The sequence below is a fragment of the Lonchura striata genome, chromosome 6, assembly GCF_046129695.1.
Source record: "Lonchura striata isolate bLonStr1 chromosome 6, bLonStr1.mat, whole genome shotgun sequence".
In the NCBI taxonomy this organism is placed as follows: Eukaryota; Metazoa; Chordata; class Aves; order Passeriformes; family Estrildidae; genus Lonchura; species Lonchura striata.
The window spans coordinates 27,004,095-27,020,008 of record NC_134608.1 but is presented as its reverse complement, the minus strand read 5'-3'; the positions used below and the strand labels follow the sequence as shown (position 1 = coordinate 27,020,008).

General features: G+C 37.7%; 2 protein-coding genes and 1 long non-coding RNA gene across 4 annotated transcripts in view; 2 read left to right on the top strand and 1 right to left on the bottom strand.

The window, feature by feature from the left end:
• NUBPL (NUBP iron-sulfur cluster assembly factor, mitochondrial) overlaps positions 1-15,914 on the top strand; it is a 284,585-nt gene that overhangs the window by 176,836 nt on the left and 91,835 nt on the right. The window lies entirely within an intron of this gene.
• On the bottom strand, positions 7,463-14,827 carry DTD2 (D-aminoacyl-tRNA deacylase 2). Of its 2 annotated transcripts, none has more exons than XM_021542655.3 (3): positions 14,690-14,827; positions 9,764-9,833; positions 7,463-7,813 (listed from the first exon to the last, which is right to left on the bottom strand). In XM_021542655.3, the coding sequence occupies exons 1-3, from the start codon at positions 14,795-14,797 to the stop codon at positions 7,488-7,490; spliced, it is 504 nt and encodes a 167-aa protein (XP_021398330.2). In that variant the 5' UTR covers positions 14,798-14,827; the 3' UTR covers positions 7,463-7,487. The 2 variants fall into 2 exon arrangements, with proteins under 2 accessions (XP_021398330.2, XP_021398331.2); XM_021542656.2 differs by having other exon boundaries at positions 14,732-14,827.
• On the top strand, positions 14,826-15,632 carry LOC110477179 (uncharacterized). Its single transcript, XR_002466543.2, has 2 exons — positions 14,826-14,974; positions 15,187-15,632. It is a non-coding gene; the product is annotated as an uncharacterized LOC110477179 (long non-coding RNA).

Genomic DNA, 15,914 nt, shown 5'->3' with positions numbered 1-15,914 from the left:
TAAACCACAGCACTAAGTACCATGTTCAGACATTTCTTGAACACCTCCAATGATGGTGACCCAACCTCCTCCGTGAGCAGTCCATTCCAATGTTTAATGACCCTCTCTATAAAGAACTTTTTCCTGGTGTCCAACCTGAACCTCCCCTGGCACAGCTTGAGGCTATGTCCTTTGCCTGGGAGAAAAGGTCGACCCTCACCTGTCTCCAACCTCCCTCCAGGCAGTTGTAGAGAGGGAACTTTTGTGGTGAGGGAATAATGCTTGGGACACAAAACTATAGGAGCAGAAATTGTGTCTAAAGCTTGCATAAGCTTGTACATTCAACTTAGGTTCAATATGTAAGTTTACATGCAGGAGATCCTCCGGGAACATCTGTACTCAGTTATGCGGATGATCCTACTGAGAAATATTTCAAAGAGCACATGCAGGGCAGCCTGATTACATTGTGCTGTAGATGCCATGAGCACCAGGCTGCTTTACCATATATGGACACTGGTTTCATTTTTACTAAACTGACTGTGGTAAAAAACATGAGCACTGATGCAATGACCTTTTTTAAAAAATTCTGGCAATGGATGTGGTAATGAAGACTATGCCTCACACCTGAATCAGGAAATCATATGTTTCACAGAAATCAACTCCACAAACTCGTACTGATGTAAGGGTGTTAACCTGTTTTCAAAACTCACATACATTCCCAGGAAAGAATTATCTGCTGAGTTAGCTTCATTTTGATCAGGAGCTGAATTGCTCTTTGTAATACAGTGATTTGCAATTCACTTGTGAGAAAGGTCAGCTGAACAATTTCTATTCAAAGATTGTTACATGATGACTTTTCCCATGAGGAACTCCAGAAAAACAAGGGCTCTCTGACAGTCCTGAGGTATGAGAAGCTCCTGTAAATATTTGTGAAGGATTTATCATGTTTAACTCAGAAACAAATAAACAACCCCAAATCTAGAATAATTTTTTGAATGTTATTGCTGTAATTATTATTATTACACCTATTCTTCACTCTGTTATGGTAGCAGGCAGAGACCTGCTCAAAATTAGTATCTCATAATGCTGAGTGTTACATGAACACAGGGCAAGACAAAACATCATTCATTAAGAAGAAAAGACTTGCTCAGTTTTTCCCAAGAATTATCTTGCCCAGCCCCCCAGGACACCTGATATCAGCTCTAAGTAATGCTTTGTTATTGCTAAACTGATATGAATCAATTGGAATAACAAGGCATATTGAAGCAGGATGCTCCTTCCATCTCTGGGTACATCAGCTTTAGGGTTGCTTTGTGCCAGCAGTGCTTACATAAGGGTAAGAGTCTGTCTTCATTGGATTTATAGCTAACCTTGATTTTTACCATTATTCTTCTCTAAATTGGTCAACAGACTGTTAACCATGCACTGATTCAAATTAGCATCTCCTTTAGCAGTTATTCATGCTATTTTTATTTTTCCCCTTTTCAATCTGAAATTAAAAAAAAAATGTTATGCAAATTTATAGTAATTTGTTCTAAAACAGAAAAATTAGGACAATTAGATGCATTCACCATGTATTAATTAAATTTTCCCTTTCCTCATTAGTCCTGACTGTGCTTCAACAACAAGTTACTTAAGAAAATAAGCAACTGGCAAATAATTGAAATGCTCAAATCTACTGTCAGATCAGTCTTCTCATTAGTCTATTTTGGTAAAGTGGGTTGACTGATTTAGAGCATAAGTCAGTTCTGCCATACAAATTCCAGACATAGTAGAATATCTATACAGTCACATATGCCTCTGAGCTAAATATTTTAATTCTTTCAGTTCTATAATCCTCAGTGACTCTAGAGGAAGAAAAAAGAATGTGTCTTTGAATTCAGTGAGACTGTCCAGGCATGAGTAAGAATCACAGGACTAAGGGCCTGATTTGAATCAAATGTTACATCACTAAATAATTACATAGTAAAAAAACCTGAATTCCATTATATATTAAAATCATTAAGAAGGGATATCTTTAAATTAATTATAAGATTAACCATTTAGTTTTACTTTCTGGAGGCATGTAGAACCCAATACATTTTGGCCTGTCTTAGATGTCACAATGCTTTAGGTACCACTCTTGATTTTTTTACACATTGAATATAAAAAATAATGTATATTTTTATGCTACAATATTGCTAGGCTTCTTTTTATTCCCAACACAGTTCCTTTTTGTACTATCACAAAATGCAAGGCCTGAATTCCTGCTAAGCAATTGCACTATCCTACTGTTATTTTAAATCCTAAAGTGCAAATAGAAGTATTATGCAGGCCTAGATAATGTTAGATAGAGATACCAAAATGGAAGGGGCAAATAAGAAAGTTAGATCTAGGGAGGGATTGCTAGCTAAATCCTAAGGCCTTCCAAAACCCATTTACATTCAACATTAATGCAAAACTTTCATCACAACTCTTTTCTAGTAGAGCACATCTAAATGGCATTAAATTCCTTCTTGCACATTTTTAACACATACTGATGTAATAGGGCATCTGTTGTGGCACTTACACCAGTAATTAAGGTGAATGGAAAGCAATGTTAAATTCAGAGTAATGAGATACATATGAACTAGAACAGTAAGAAAAAAATGCCGTTTATTTTCTCTCCTATGCTGTCTGGATCATTCCTATTTTAGAAATACAATGAGGTGTTATTTGTACTGATACCACACCGTGCATTGAGGTACTCAAAGTGCTCTGTAAACACCAGCTTAAGTCACATTTGTGTGGCAGAGGCTAAAGAAGGAAGTAGTGAAAGGCAACTTCCTGTAACTCCAACAAAGGTGAAGAGAGGTAAAAGCTACTGCCTTCTAATGGAAAAAGAGGATCAGAGATTATGTTTTACTTTTAGTAAAAAGGAGAAAACCCAGTGGTTTTAAACCTCTTTCCCCTGTTTTCACTCTTTCTTTCAGATCACAGATGGAAAAAGTGGAGCAGAAAATTGCTTTGCTCAAAGCCACACAATGGCAGTAATTGAACTAGAAGACAGCATTGGTTTAAATAGAAAATGTGCAATACATTCATAATATTTGGGCTATTCTAACTGCTGTTTCTTTCTCCTGCCCACATACACCATTTACTTTTCAGCTGTAATTGTATAGGAACTTCTGGAAACATTATTTTTTGGGAATCTCAGGTGCAGACAGAGAAATATTCCCAGTGCCCTGGGTTTCTACACTGTCCCACTGTGCTGTGTAACACATTAAACAGTGATAGTCATTGTTTTGTTCCACGTATGATCTCAAGGATCAAGATACTGAAAACAAAAATAGCCTTTATTAGATGAGAATTGATATGCAAAGAATTTAAGAAATTAAGTCAGTCACAACAGTTTGGTGGCAGACCTCAGGTAATGAATGCCAGTGCATTTGTGAAGACCACTCTAGCCCTCTGTGGCATACTGCTACTCCAGCTTTCACAGAGAAACAATGTGTTTGAAGGAGTCCATATAGAAGACGGGAACAGAAACTAAAAGCAAAAAGTAACGGAAGTTTAAGAGAGTCATCCCTCCTTGTACAAATAAGCTGTTTTTATACCAAAGGTGAAACTGAGGTTCAGCAGATCATACTTTTAAATCCAAGTAAATGTGAAAGTTTGTTCTCAAAGAGGAGTTGTTGCATTGAATCACAATGAAGAATTTTTGTGGAGCTTTTGTGGTAAATGAGATCAGGCATCACAGATACATTAAAAGACCTGGTGAAAATCATTACAAAGGCTGGCTGATATCCAGCAGCCCATCAAGTCGCTGCCATTTCAACATGGGGAAGCAACTGTCTGCAGAAACTGTTATGTGCAAAATCTTGTTACAGGCAAAAAGAAATCCACCCTATGTTTAGAGTCACACCAAACTTATTTTAATTGTGACTGCAGCAATTTAATAAAATAATTATCAGTCCAAATATAATTATTGCAAAAAACAAAGGAAATAAAAAAAAAGAAACTATATAGAAGGTCTCAATAGTAATAGTACAGTAAAAATTGTTATGCACAATTTAGTACCTACCCTTACCCTTCTTCCTGGTGTCATGCTTGACCCTTCACCTCCTTGTGGCTTCCATCTTGTAGCACAGTGGGCACAGTGGATCATCAGCATCTGGAGTCCTGTGCCTGCAGGAGTATAATGTTGATGTTTATGATTTCTTCATTCTCTCCTTTTTTTTGGAAATATCACTCACTTGGGGTTCTTTTTATACATTTTAATAATAAAATAATAATAAAGTTTTACTCCTTGCTTTTCTTTAGTGGCTTGCAACTATGTATTTTTCTTTTTGTTTATCTTAAGTTCATCCTTTTTTTATGTGCCCCATCTCTCTCACATGCCTCTACTTGACGCTGCAGTTGTTGTCTTCATTTCTCAAAGTTCCTGCTGTTTTAATAGACCTATATCTCTGTACCCTTAACACTGACTTAGAGTCTTAAATATAATTCTGTACAGAAGAAATACAAATTATTAATATCTATATAACAACTGTGGTTACACATAAAACAAATTAGCTAAAGCCTCCTGTCCTTAAAAAAAACTGTTACAGCCAAATCAAATAAAACCAAAGCTCTGAGAAGCCTGGGGCAAGTTCCTGTGAATAAGCCTCCAGCCTGAGCTCTTGGAACACTTGGGACAAGGCCTGTGGACCACCACTAGCAGTAGCAATACAGTTGCAAGTATTACTGGGCTACATGCTGTTTATTAACTTCTAAATCTGGATTACTATTTGTATGTTGAAAATTTGTATGTTGCATACTCTATGTAGCAGCAGAGGTAAAAATTTCCAGAAAGGGCATGGGAAGGAAGCAGGAATACTGCTGACTAGAAACGGGCTGTTGTCCCTGAAGTCATTAGTGAGTGTTTATGAGCCAGTTCATAGTCCACACATACTCAGCTTCAACACACTGAGTGTGTACGCTGCAAACAAGGTCACAAAAACCTGATATTGCAAATTCCTGCGTGGCAGCTGAATCAGAGACATAATAGCATAAGGACAACTCCTCACTTTTTAAGTTATTTCAAGAAGTGGGGAATATTAAGCATCTTCTAATAGATATTCTCTAATTATAGAACAAGATAATTATCTGAGTTTTTGTCTAGTCATATTACAGAAACTATTTAAAGCAGAGTCAGGTCATCTGTTTAAAACATATATTAATGGTTGAAGGGAATAAGCATTTAGCTTTGAAGAAGTAATTTTAATCAATTTTTTTATCAGTATGGTCCAGCATGTTATTCAGAAATAGCTTCCTTCAGTAAATGGATTGTTAATCAATAGTAGATATAAATAAGGCAGTACAAAGGGCACAGCATTCAACAAGCTGCCAATCCCTGGAGCAGAGGATAGAAAAAATCAGTAGTCCAAGATGGATACACAAATACATCAGAAACGGATTCAGATAATACACAAATATCCACCTTTTTACAAAAATTTCAGAGTTCTGTCTGGTCCTAACACCACTGAAATGTACATTAGTTTTCATGTGCTTTATATGACACATTGCTATGAGATGGAGTTTGGTTTGAAGTCTATTTTTCACTAAACATTTTCAAGCTTATTCCTCCTCAAAATCTTAACAGTTCTTTAAATATAGAGAATTAATTGCCAGGCTGCCAAAGATCTTTCTGGAGACAGGGAGTAAATTAAAAGCTGCAGACTTTGTATTAAGCCTCAAAGAATCAATCCTTGAGATACACTAAATACCCACAATTCCTGTAACGTCTGAGAAAAGTGGTATTACTCAGCACTTTCTAGGATTTGACCTCCAACAGAAAGAGGAATTACAATGTTTTTTCAAGCACACAGATCATAATGAATTTCTATTAGTCATTTGCATCAGGACAATATTATTTAAATGTTGCTAGTAGGAACTTCAAACATGACTCATACTGTGTCTGTCATAACTGTTAATTATTAATGAATAAATATGTCATTTTGGTCCTAATAGCTAATTCCAGGCCATTTGTGTAAATGGTTGTTTTCAACTGTGAGAATGTCAGTTGCCAGGTATTCAATATCCTTATTTATTTCATAATTATTGAGCATATATTATGCTAACCTGAAAAAAAAATCTCATTACTCTCTTACCAAAACATTAAGTTTTGTATCTATTAAAAAATGTGGTTCTCATGGCATAGTTTGAGCCTACAGATTATACATTCAATGTTTTGTACAAAATTAAATAATGACAGGGCATTTGTAACTACTGGCCTACAATTTAGAATCGTGCAAGCTGCCATCCTCACTAACCATAAGGTTTTACATTTCTTCCAGAATAATTTCTATTCAAATGGCAATTCTGGATAATTGCTGCAAACCATATAAATGTCTGATTTCACTTTGAACCCTTCTGAATTATAATGCGTTAAAAAAGACAAACTTGATTCACAGGATGAACACATTTATATCAGTTTTGAATTTGCCACATTTCAATATAGCTCTTCTGTTCTTACTGCCTTTCCAGACAGAATTTCCCATGACATCTCCTTAGCACCATCTGTTAATAATGTTTATAACAGAACTGCATAGGGGGTCAGCTGGGAAGGGGGCCCCAAATGTACCAACACTGTCTATAAAGGGAAATCTAGTCTCTGCCCAGCAGCTTCAATGGACAAAAAGCTGGAAGGAAGCAATAGGGGCAGAGGGAACAATGAGATGGCAGCGTACATTGTACCATCTTCATTTTTGTTTTCATTTGAATGTTTCTGTTCTTTTCCTGAGGCTCTGTTATGAAAGAATTAAGTAGACAGCAAGACCACAGTAACAAGGACAAAGACCAAGCTATAGCAGGCAGCCTATCAAAACACATCAGAGATTTCAGAATGCAAACTTCAAGCAAGCAATTCAGTGATACTGCTGGTTTCTAGAGGTGCCTCACTTATTCTGCACTGCAAAGCCCATCATCAGTCCTGTACTGCCTTAAGTCTCCCACTCTCACACACTCCGGTTGAGGGGGAAAAACTTTCGTATTTAGTACTTACTCTCTATCAGGATAAAATTCAGTGAATTTGTTTTCAATATATTAGTTAGCTAGAAAGCATTGTCATTTTATAGATAGAAAACATAAAGGTAAAAATTGACATAAGTACATCTAAAGTATTCTATTTTATCTATAAACCAGTTCTTCAAGCTATGTATGTAATAATTCCTTCATTATATTTTAGTAAAAAATTATTGCATTATCTCATTTTTGTTGATAAACATTTTGAATTACTGGACCAATATTAACAAATATTTTGACCACACTTCAGACGCATATGAGCAAAAAACACCTACTCATTAGGTGTTACCAGATGCCTACTGCAAGGCAGTCTCAGGCATCCTTCTATTCAATGGGATTGGCAAAACCAGTACAGATGAGTGAAAGCCTTTTTTAAACTATCTCCCAAGGCAATCAAGTACTTTAATGCTTAGGAAAAAAAAAAAACGACAAAAAACCAACAAACAAAGGACACCAGTACTGTACTTGGGATACAATTTATTTTTTCAAAATTCAATCAGGTGAGTGTAAGGTCCATTTGTATCCAGTTTTAACACCTGCCTGTTTCCGTATGTGCCATGCTTGACAAGAACACCGGCTTCCATGCATTTGGCATTGGCAGCCAGTTCTTTTTCACACAAAGTCACAAACTGAGAATAAAGTTCCAACCCTTTTTCTTTTTCAATGTTTGAATGGTACTGCATCTTTCTTCCCTTTGGTTTACCACCTAGGGTAGCTTGTGGTATGATGAGTATGTCACCTGGTAAATCAAGAACAGATACGAACTCGCCATTTTCACTTTCACTTAATTTAACATTCAACAGCGTATCAACTGCAAATAAAAATAAAATAAGAGTTAGTATTACTGAAGTGAAATAAACAGAACATCAAAAACAAGATCCAACAAATATTTTGACAAATGGCTGAGTAAGACAAACTGTTTATTAATGAACTGAAACATGGACAATCAATAAATACTTAACCAACTAATATGGTATTTAATATCTGAGTATTGTGAGGAATGTGAAGGATATTAATATTATATTTCTAAAGTTCTATTTTTGGGGGGAAGTGATTGGCTGTCTAAAATCCTAAAGTTGATTCTAGTTGGACACCCCCAAAAGAACCCAGGATGCAATTAGTGAGCCTTCCTTAATTGCTTGATACTCAAATAGGTAGCTTTTGCACAACACTCCACATTGTAGGACACACCATCCTCAGTGCACTTTGGAGAGCATTCTGCCCTAACTCTCTTTTCATTCTGGTTGCAGCAGTTTGCAGCAGGACCCAGAACTGATGTGAGCTGAAGGCACAGCTCCATGGTTTGGTCTCAAGTAGAGCAAGCATCCTTCAGTGCTCCACTTGGAGACACGCAGCTACCAGTTTGTCACTTGAGACAGGAGGGTGGCAGGAAGGTCAGATACAATTTGGCTTATAAGCCAGAGCATATAAACTTGCAAATAAAATCAATGTATTTACTAATTTTAGATTTTCTGATGTTTCTATAACAAATCAAATCTTTACTCCAACTCTGTAAAAGCTGGGACTAGTCATGCCTCCAAACCCTAAACATAAATGTTTAATGTTGTTAAAAGCAAAAATAGCTGAGTTGTGATTCAGGAACCAAACCCACACACTTAAACAGATTCAAAATATATTTAGGAAACAATATTCTCTAAGACAGGCACTCAAGGAGGGTGGTCCTTGATGAATATCCTGATGGGAAACAGAACTTTCTTTTTCTGGCCTGTTTTAGCTGCCCCACAGCTGAAAATGTAATTATTCTCAAGCAACAGTCTCATGGAGCTCTCACTACCACAAAATACATTTTAATATCATAAATATTTAGCATCACAAAAGGACTGTGCCCTCCAAGACCAAGAGAGAACCCCCAGGAGCTGCTCTCAGCATTTTTAATAGCACTTGTACTTGTGCACTGCTGGTCCCAGCCAGTAGCCTGAAATAAACTGAAATAGTGAAATATTGTTACACAATCTTTAGTCAAATCACTAGCATCAGCCAGCCACAGAAAAGGAGCACTTTTATCTGGATTATGCAGCATCACAGAATTTCCCAAGGAACCAGTGCTACTGATGGAGGAAAGGAGGGAGAAGAAATTACATAAAAGTAAAAAAAAATCCCCCCAAAAAAACTAGAACAAAAAAAAATCAAGTCAAAACAGCACTGGGTAAAGACTAAAATTGCTACTATTTGACCTTATCTGCAGCATCTTCTCTGCTTCAATGGAAATGTTAAAGTGCATGTGGAGAAGAAGACAAGAATTACAGACAGCTGTTATTGCTTCTGAACCAGAAATCTGCACATGCTAAGAGTCTATGTAAGCACCACTGGAGTGAGATGGGAAAGACACTGTTTCATTATCCACACAACTCCCTCTACTGGCTATAATTTTAAATATCCTGCACATACAGTGAGATCAGTGGTAAAATACTTATCAAATCAAGCCATGAAGTATTTGAAATTCAGTTCTGTCCTGGATGGAACTTATTGCTCAACACATGAAATGTGTTAAACAGCAGGTGCAGCATTTTCTTTGACAGAATGCTATTGGGGAATTTGTTTTCTAGGTTGGTCATGAACAGACAGAGAGACATGAAAAACTGTCAAAAGAAACAAGACAGACCAAACTGTTCTTTCAGCCAGGTAACTGAATTAGAATAATGCCATCTCAGGGCTTATCCAAATGGTTGCTACCTTCTCTGCCTCAACTGCTTTTCTCCTTTTTCAAACAATACAATAATGTATATGGATTATATCATACCAATTTTTGGGACAAGATCCTCATCAGCACCTTTGAAGAAGCATATGTAGATAACAAGCCCTCTCTGGATCTACAAAAGATTACAGAAAACTATGTCAACGTTTCTCATTATCTATGGTGCATGCCCATCATTAAAACAGTATCAAAAACAACAAAACCACATAACAAAGACTAGTTTTAGTTATTTAGTGTAGCTTCAGACACTGAGTTTACACAACACACTGTGGAAGATAAGATATATACTGATTATCTGCAAAATGCTTCTACATACAATTAAGACATTTATTAGCTCCATATGAAGCCAAATTTAGCTGGAATGTAGAGTGTACAGTATTAACATAGACAAGGTAGCAAGGTGAATTAGTATACTTAAATCCAGCATAAGAAATAATTTAAGCTTTTTTCCTGTCATACAGATAAAATAATTTTCAGTATGAACTATGATATTATTTCCAATTATAAAACATAAAAAACACCACAGGACTTGCCAATGAACTAAATTTTATTTTTATGTTGAAAGTAGTCTAGTACAATATGTTTCTGAAAAAAACACATTTAAATATGAAGATCAAGACCTGTGAAGTTGTTCAGAATATTATAAAGTTGTTCAAAAGAATATATACAAGTTTGGGTAAAATCTAACTGGCAAAATGGAACCTTTCATCTGATTGGTATAAAGGATATGCCACCTATTTTGCATCCAGAGCAACCGTGTGTAAAAACTATGTATTTGAGGGAAGAATTAGGCCTCTACTGAGAAGAAAGCATGAGAAAACTCTTATGTAGCTTTTCTGCTCACTTGGTTAGTCTGTAAGGAATGCATGTGCAACAACCCATGCTTTATTAAGCCAAACTGATAGGCTCTGCAGCCAGCAGCAACTATGCCTCATGCACAAGTATACCTGCATGGCTTAACTCCTCTGGGAAAAAATTCAAAACATCCACAGACAGACCGTATATAAAGAAACCTCCCTGATGCTTTGTCAAGAATAAGTACCCTTTAAATTTTGTTGGAGGAAACATAAACATTAACTTGTGAAACACCACCAAAGAGATGTTAAACAGATTGGGACATGATGGGTTTACTATTAATGCTATCAAAGCAAAAGGATAGAAAATGTGAGTAGTTTACAAAGAATACTTCAAAAAAATTCCTCTATTTGTTTTTCCCCCAAATGATAAAGGTTTTTGGTGAAGAAATTTTAGCTATACACATGAGATTTTGTACTTTCATGATTGCAGAGATTAAACAAAATACTCAAGGCAATGACTGAGAAAAGCTATGCCTTCTCAACTATTTTTCTCGTGACTAACTTCTGAAAAAAGAGAATGTTCTTTGTAGCCAAAATGTCACATGCTGAAAACTTTAAAAAGCTTTAAATGGCTCCTTGCAAAACTCTTTTTTTGTACAGTTGCACAGCAGCAACAATAATCTGCAAGCAGCTCATTTTAAAGACACAAAAAATAAGTTAAGTGACCCCTGCAAGTCCTAAGGCCAGACAGATAAAGATTAATTAAAGCAAATAATGATTTTTCCAACCCCTGCCCTTATTTGATACTTGTTTTTGAATAAACTATTTATCACAAGATGAGACATACATATTGTCGAAAATTAGAGGGACAGAAGGTTAAATGAGAAAACAATTCAAAGACAAGTTGAAGCTGTTAGAGGATGCTTGTTTTTTACGGCATGTTTATGGTCTTCTAGAACACTTTACAACCATGATAAACTTGAAAGCTATGCAACTACTTGTAAGCTGAAACTTATGGTTTCAAGTATGACTGAAAACTGTGGTTCAACTTGTACAGCCATGTTTCAACCCCTTATTAAGTCTTACTTTATTCTTTAGCTTTCTTAATTGAATAGAAGATGTAAAACTGAATGCAATTATAAGACCCAACCTAATAATAACATGTGTCAGCCTGGCCTTATATCAGGGTTTCAGATGTCCTAAGACTTATGCTCATTGTCAATGTAACATGTAAACTTTCTGAACCAAAGCACAACCATTGCCATTGCTGTAGGTCCTCTGTAACCTATCAAAGCTTAGTTGACTGCTCCTCAGACCTATATTTAATGCACAAAAATTTGAGCAAAATAACACTAATAAGATCATAAATTCAACATGCTGGTGTGCAAACAGCCACTGCAAGGAACCTACACAGTGACCAGCCAGGAAAGCTGTGCTCTATGTGGATCTACTGTGAGCAGTAAAATGCCTACATAAATAAACCAGCAAAGCAAGATACTGTGTAACACTGGCTTTTATTATACAGTGTCATAAGTAATCATCAGATCAGGCAACCTGCTGAACCAGATAATGAAGGGCTGAGGTACCCAGTCCCAGTGACATATAGACAGCCTTAGCAATGCTGCCTCCAAATGCTGCTTTTTAGCAGCAAAAAACAAATAACTGACTCCTTCCTCACCCTCCTTACTAAATATTCATTTGTATTTTTCAGGATTTCATTAGCAAAATCAAAATATATTTTGCAAAATACTATCTCTACCTTTTACTACTTTTTCCTCCAAGAAAATGCAATGGATAATAAAAGCAGAAATACTTTGTAATTCTTAGAAAGTCAGTTTGTGAAACCACCTTACATAAATTATTCTGTGACATTTCAAATTCAGATTTACTACCCTCTGGGAAGATTTCTTCATATTTCTTACATTCAGTGCAGCAGAGAGAGATGACATCATCTGCCACAGGTCACAGAACAAGTCTGTGCCGAGAAATTTGCACTTCTTTTTGCCATAGTAACCAGAAAACAAGTCAAGTGAAATAAGACAGGGAAAAGACAGTTTTCCTTGCAGGAAGTATAGGCACTTATACTTTTTAACTGAATATTCATTTTGTTTCTTTTTTTCCCACAGTTATGAAAGATACTAAACCTTACCTTATTTCACTCCTACCTTTACAAGGAATTCCTTTTTTTAATTCCTATTTTGCTGCATACCTAAGCCTTTTATGGAGGGTCTATAACCAAAATTCTCCATAAACAAGACATCCTGTGCACAGTAACCCTCAACAGGTCAAAAAAACTTAATCATGAAAGCAGAGATTAACGTATAACGTATAAACTATATTCCTAACTTTTCTGGAGATAAAGAATGTCTGGTCTGGAGTTCCTAAAGTACCTACAAGGGTCTTTTACAGCTCAGAAGCTATTCAAAGCCACCTACATAATTATAGTATGCTAGAAATGTCTCAAGGTGAGGTCCCACTATTAATTGGTCATAAAACATCAGGAACACACAGGTTGATGTAAATAATAGTTGATGATGTCTGTACTTTTTAATTTTTGTATTTTTGCACTCACATAGGGAGTAAAATTACCCTACCAGAAAATGTTAGCAGCAAAATTTCCTTCCAACAACCTCTAAAGTAATCATACTAGAGAAAAAATGAACTTCTAATTGCCTTTCTTTCTGCATGGTGACTAGTTCTTGTTAAAACAGACCTCTCTTAAAAAGCCCCAGGTACCCATGACAAATATTAGTAAGGTTCATGTCTGAAAAATATCTGCTGAAGATGATCCAGATCTCCTTCAGATTCCTTTAGTGATATCTATTACTTTCCGAGTGATTTTGCAAATTAGAGAGATAAACTACATAGCCTCCTTGCAGCAATTATTCATATCTCTCAAGCACAAGATATACCTTTAAAGATAGCTTTTCTAGATCTACAATTATGTCTGTGATTAGCAAACTAGAAATAGATTATTTCTCCTATAGTTAATTTATACTGGGCTAAGTGAAATTTATTGTAATTAACCTTACACTAAGAGGCTAATGCAGTATTCACAGATGCACTACATCTGTGAAACACAGTATCTATACCTATTTCCTCCCAGTAAAACATTCTGGCTTCCCAAACCATACTGCAGAAACTAGTTCTGCTGGATCCACCAGTCCCTTCTGAACAAGAATAGAATGTTTTAAGGCTAATGTGAAAGGCAAAGCATGAACTCTCTTCAGATGTGTTGAATGAATGCATAAACCCTTTAACAATGCTAGAACTTTTACTTTTTAAAATTTATGGAAATGACTGCATTGAATCCCTTCCTTTGTAATAGTCTTTAAAAAGGACAAAAGACAAAATGAAAAAATCCCATGGGCTAAATAGTTGACAATGGCAGAAATGAGTTCTTCTAGTCTAGGTAACTTACAAGCAATGACAACTACAGCAAGTCAGTGCACCCTGGGCTGCATGCACAGCACATCGACCAAAGAGCGCAGACCTACCTATCTCCCCCAGCAGAAGACTGTGGGAGAAAAAGGGGGAAAATACAATGTTTTCCTTAACATGTGTCGTGGCCTACGTACTAAATTTCATTTTTAGTTAGTGCCCTGGAAAAAAAATCCCCAAACAACATCAGAACTGCTGCTGCCAGAGTCCCACTGCCCTACCTGGCCTTTCTTCTCCAACTTAACACTACCACACAACAAACAAAGCCGACAGCTGAGCCCACCGGCCAAGGCTGTTGCGTTTCTGTGAAAGTGTATTTAAGAAAAGAAGGAACAACACAGTAGGAAGGGAAGTGTGTGCCCGTGGAGCAGTCATGCTCCCGAAGAGACTTCTGCCTGCGGAGGACTCTGGACCACAGGGAGAAAGAACAGCAGAGAGAAATCGCTGTGCGCCTCCTGCTGCTCGTCCCTCTGCCGAAGGGGCTGACCGCAACCTTTGCTGAAAATCAGGGGGCGAGGAGAGTGCTCTGGAAGGGAAACGAGACGAGGCTGGAAGCCGGCCCGAAGCGCAGCCCAGCCCGGAAAAGGAGCAGAGGCTGCTCCCCTCAGAAGCCCACAGGCGCACCCTGCCCTCGCCGGCGCACGCGCGGACGGACGGAGCGCTTTCTCGCTTTCTCCGCTGCGCGGGCCGAAGCGCGACAGCGGCGGTGGGGGCGGCCCGCGGCCCACGTTACCTCCACCCACTGGGCCTCGGAGCCCCGCTCGGGCGGCCGCACCTGCAGGCGGGCCGAGACGCTCTGCTGCAGCAGGGCCCGGGCCCGCGCCGGCCGCGCCCCCGCCATGGCGAGCCCGCAGCGCTGAGGGCGGGGCCGGGGCTCGCCCTTCCGGCCCCGGCGGCGGCGGGCCCGCGGGCACGGGCGGCGTGACGCGCGACCTCGTGTGGATGGGCGAGCGGGGTTTCTGATCTGCCCTCTCTGTGGAGAGGGCTGAATACAAGCTTTAGAACAGAATTCAGCAAAGTATTTCTACACCTCTACTTACCGATGTCCCGATAGCTAGCAGGAAGCGGGCTTTGGTTTCTTATTTTGATGAGAAATTAAAGATCTTGTCTTCTGCTGGGGAAATGTTATATGCTTGTGATAAGAGCAGCATGCTGTATAGTTTATGCATGGAAAAGAAAATCTGAATATTGTTTATTATTTCTTTTGTTCATTACTTGTTTGTGTTTCAGGTGGCTGACGCGAGTCTATCAAGTTGGTGTATTTCTCTTCAATGATACTGCATTGGAGCAGAGGGAAGAGAATACGCAGTTAAAAGGGATCTGGATATCAAGTGATCCAAATCATCTGGCAAAAAGAAGTGCATAGTTTTGAAATTAGCTCCCACTGCTAATGGGAAAGGTTGAAATATTGCAAGTGGTTCTTTTATTATCTTCCAGGTTTTGGCTACATACCCTGATACTCCTTGAACAACTCCAAAAACTGGAAGAGTTGTGTCTTTCTCCCATACAATGAATTCTAACAGAGAAAAGTTTTGAACAATACTGCCTTCCTTCAAGCCAGGATAGAATTATGTGGAATTCAGTATCTCTCTCCATTTTATGCCTAGAGATTTCATTTTTACAACTGTGTTTAAAAATATTGTATTTTTAAAAAATAAAAAAGTTAATATATAGCAGTGTGAGTAAGAAGCTGACTTTTAGTACTTGGAGTCAATCGTAGAGTTAAGATTACCAAAGATCCCTATTGAACAGCAAGGGCCAATATGCACTTCTGAATAATCACTGTTACACATAAGGGTATATTCGACTTTTGTCTGTCATTTAAAAAGAAGATTCTTGATGTGTGTTCAACGAGGTTGTTCTTCCTAAAGCAAACCTTCCTGGAAGAATGGGAAATTGCACTAGGTGGTTAGTGTATGAAGTAGCTCATTTTCTGTTAGCTGTACGATATGTTCTTA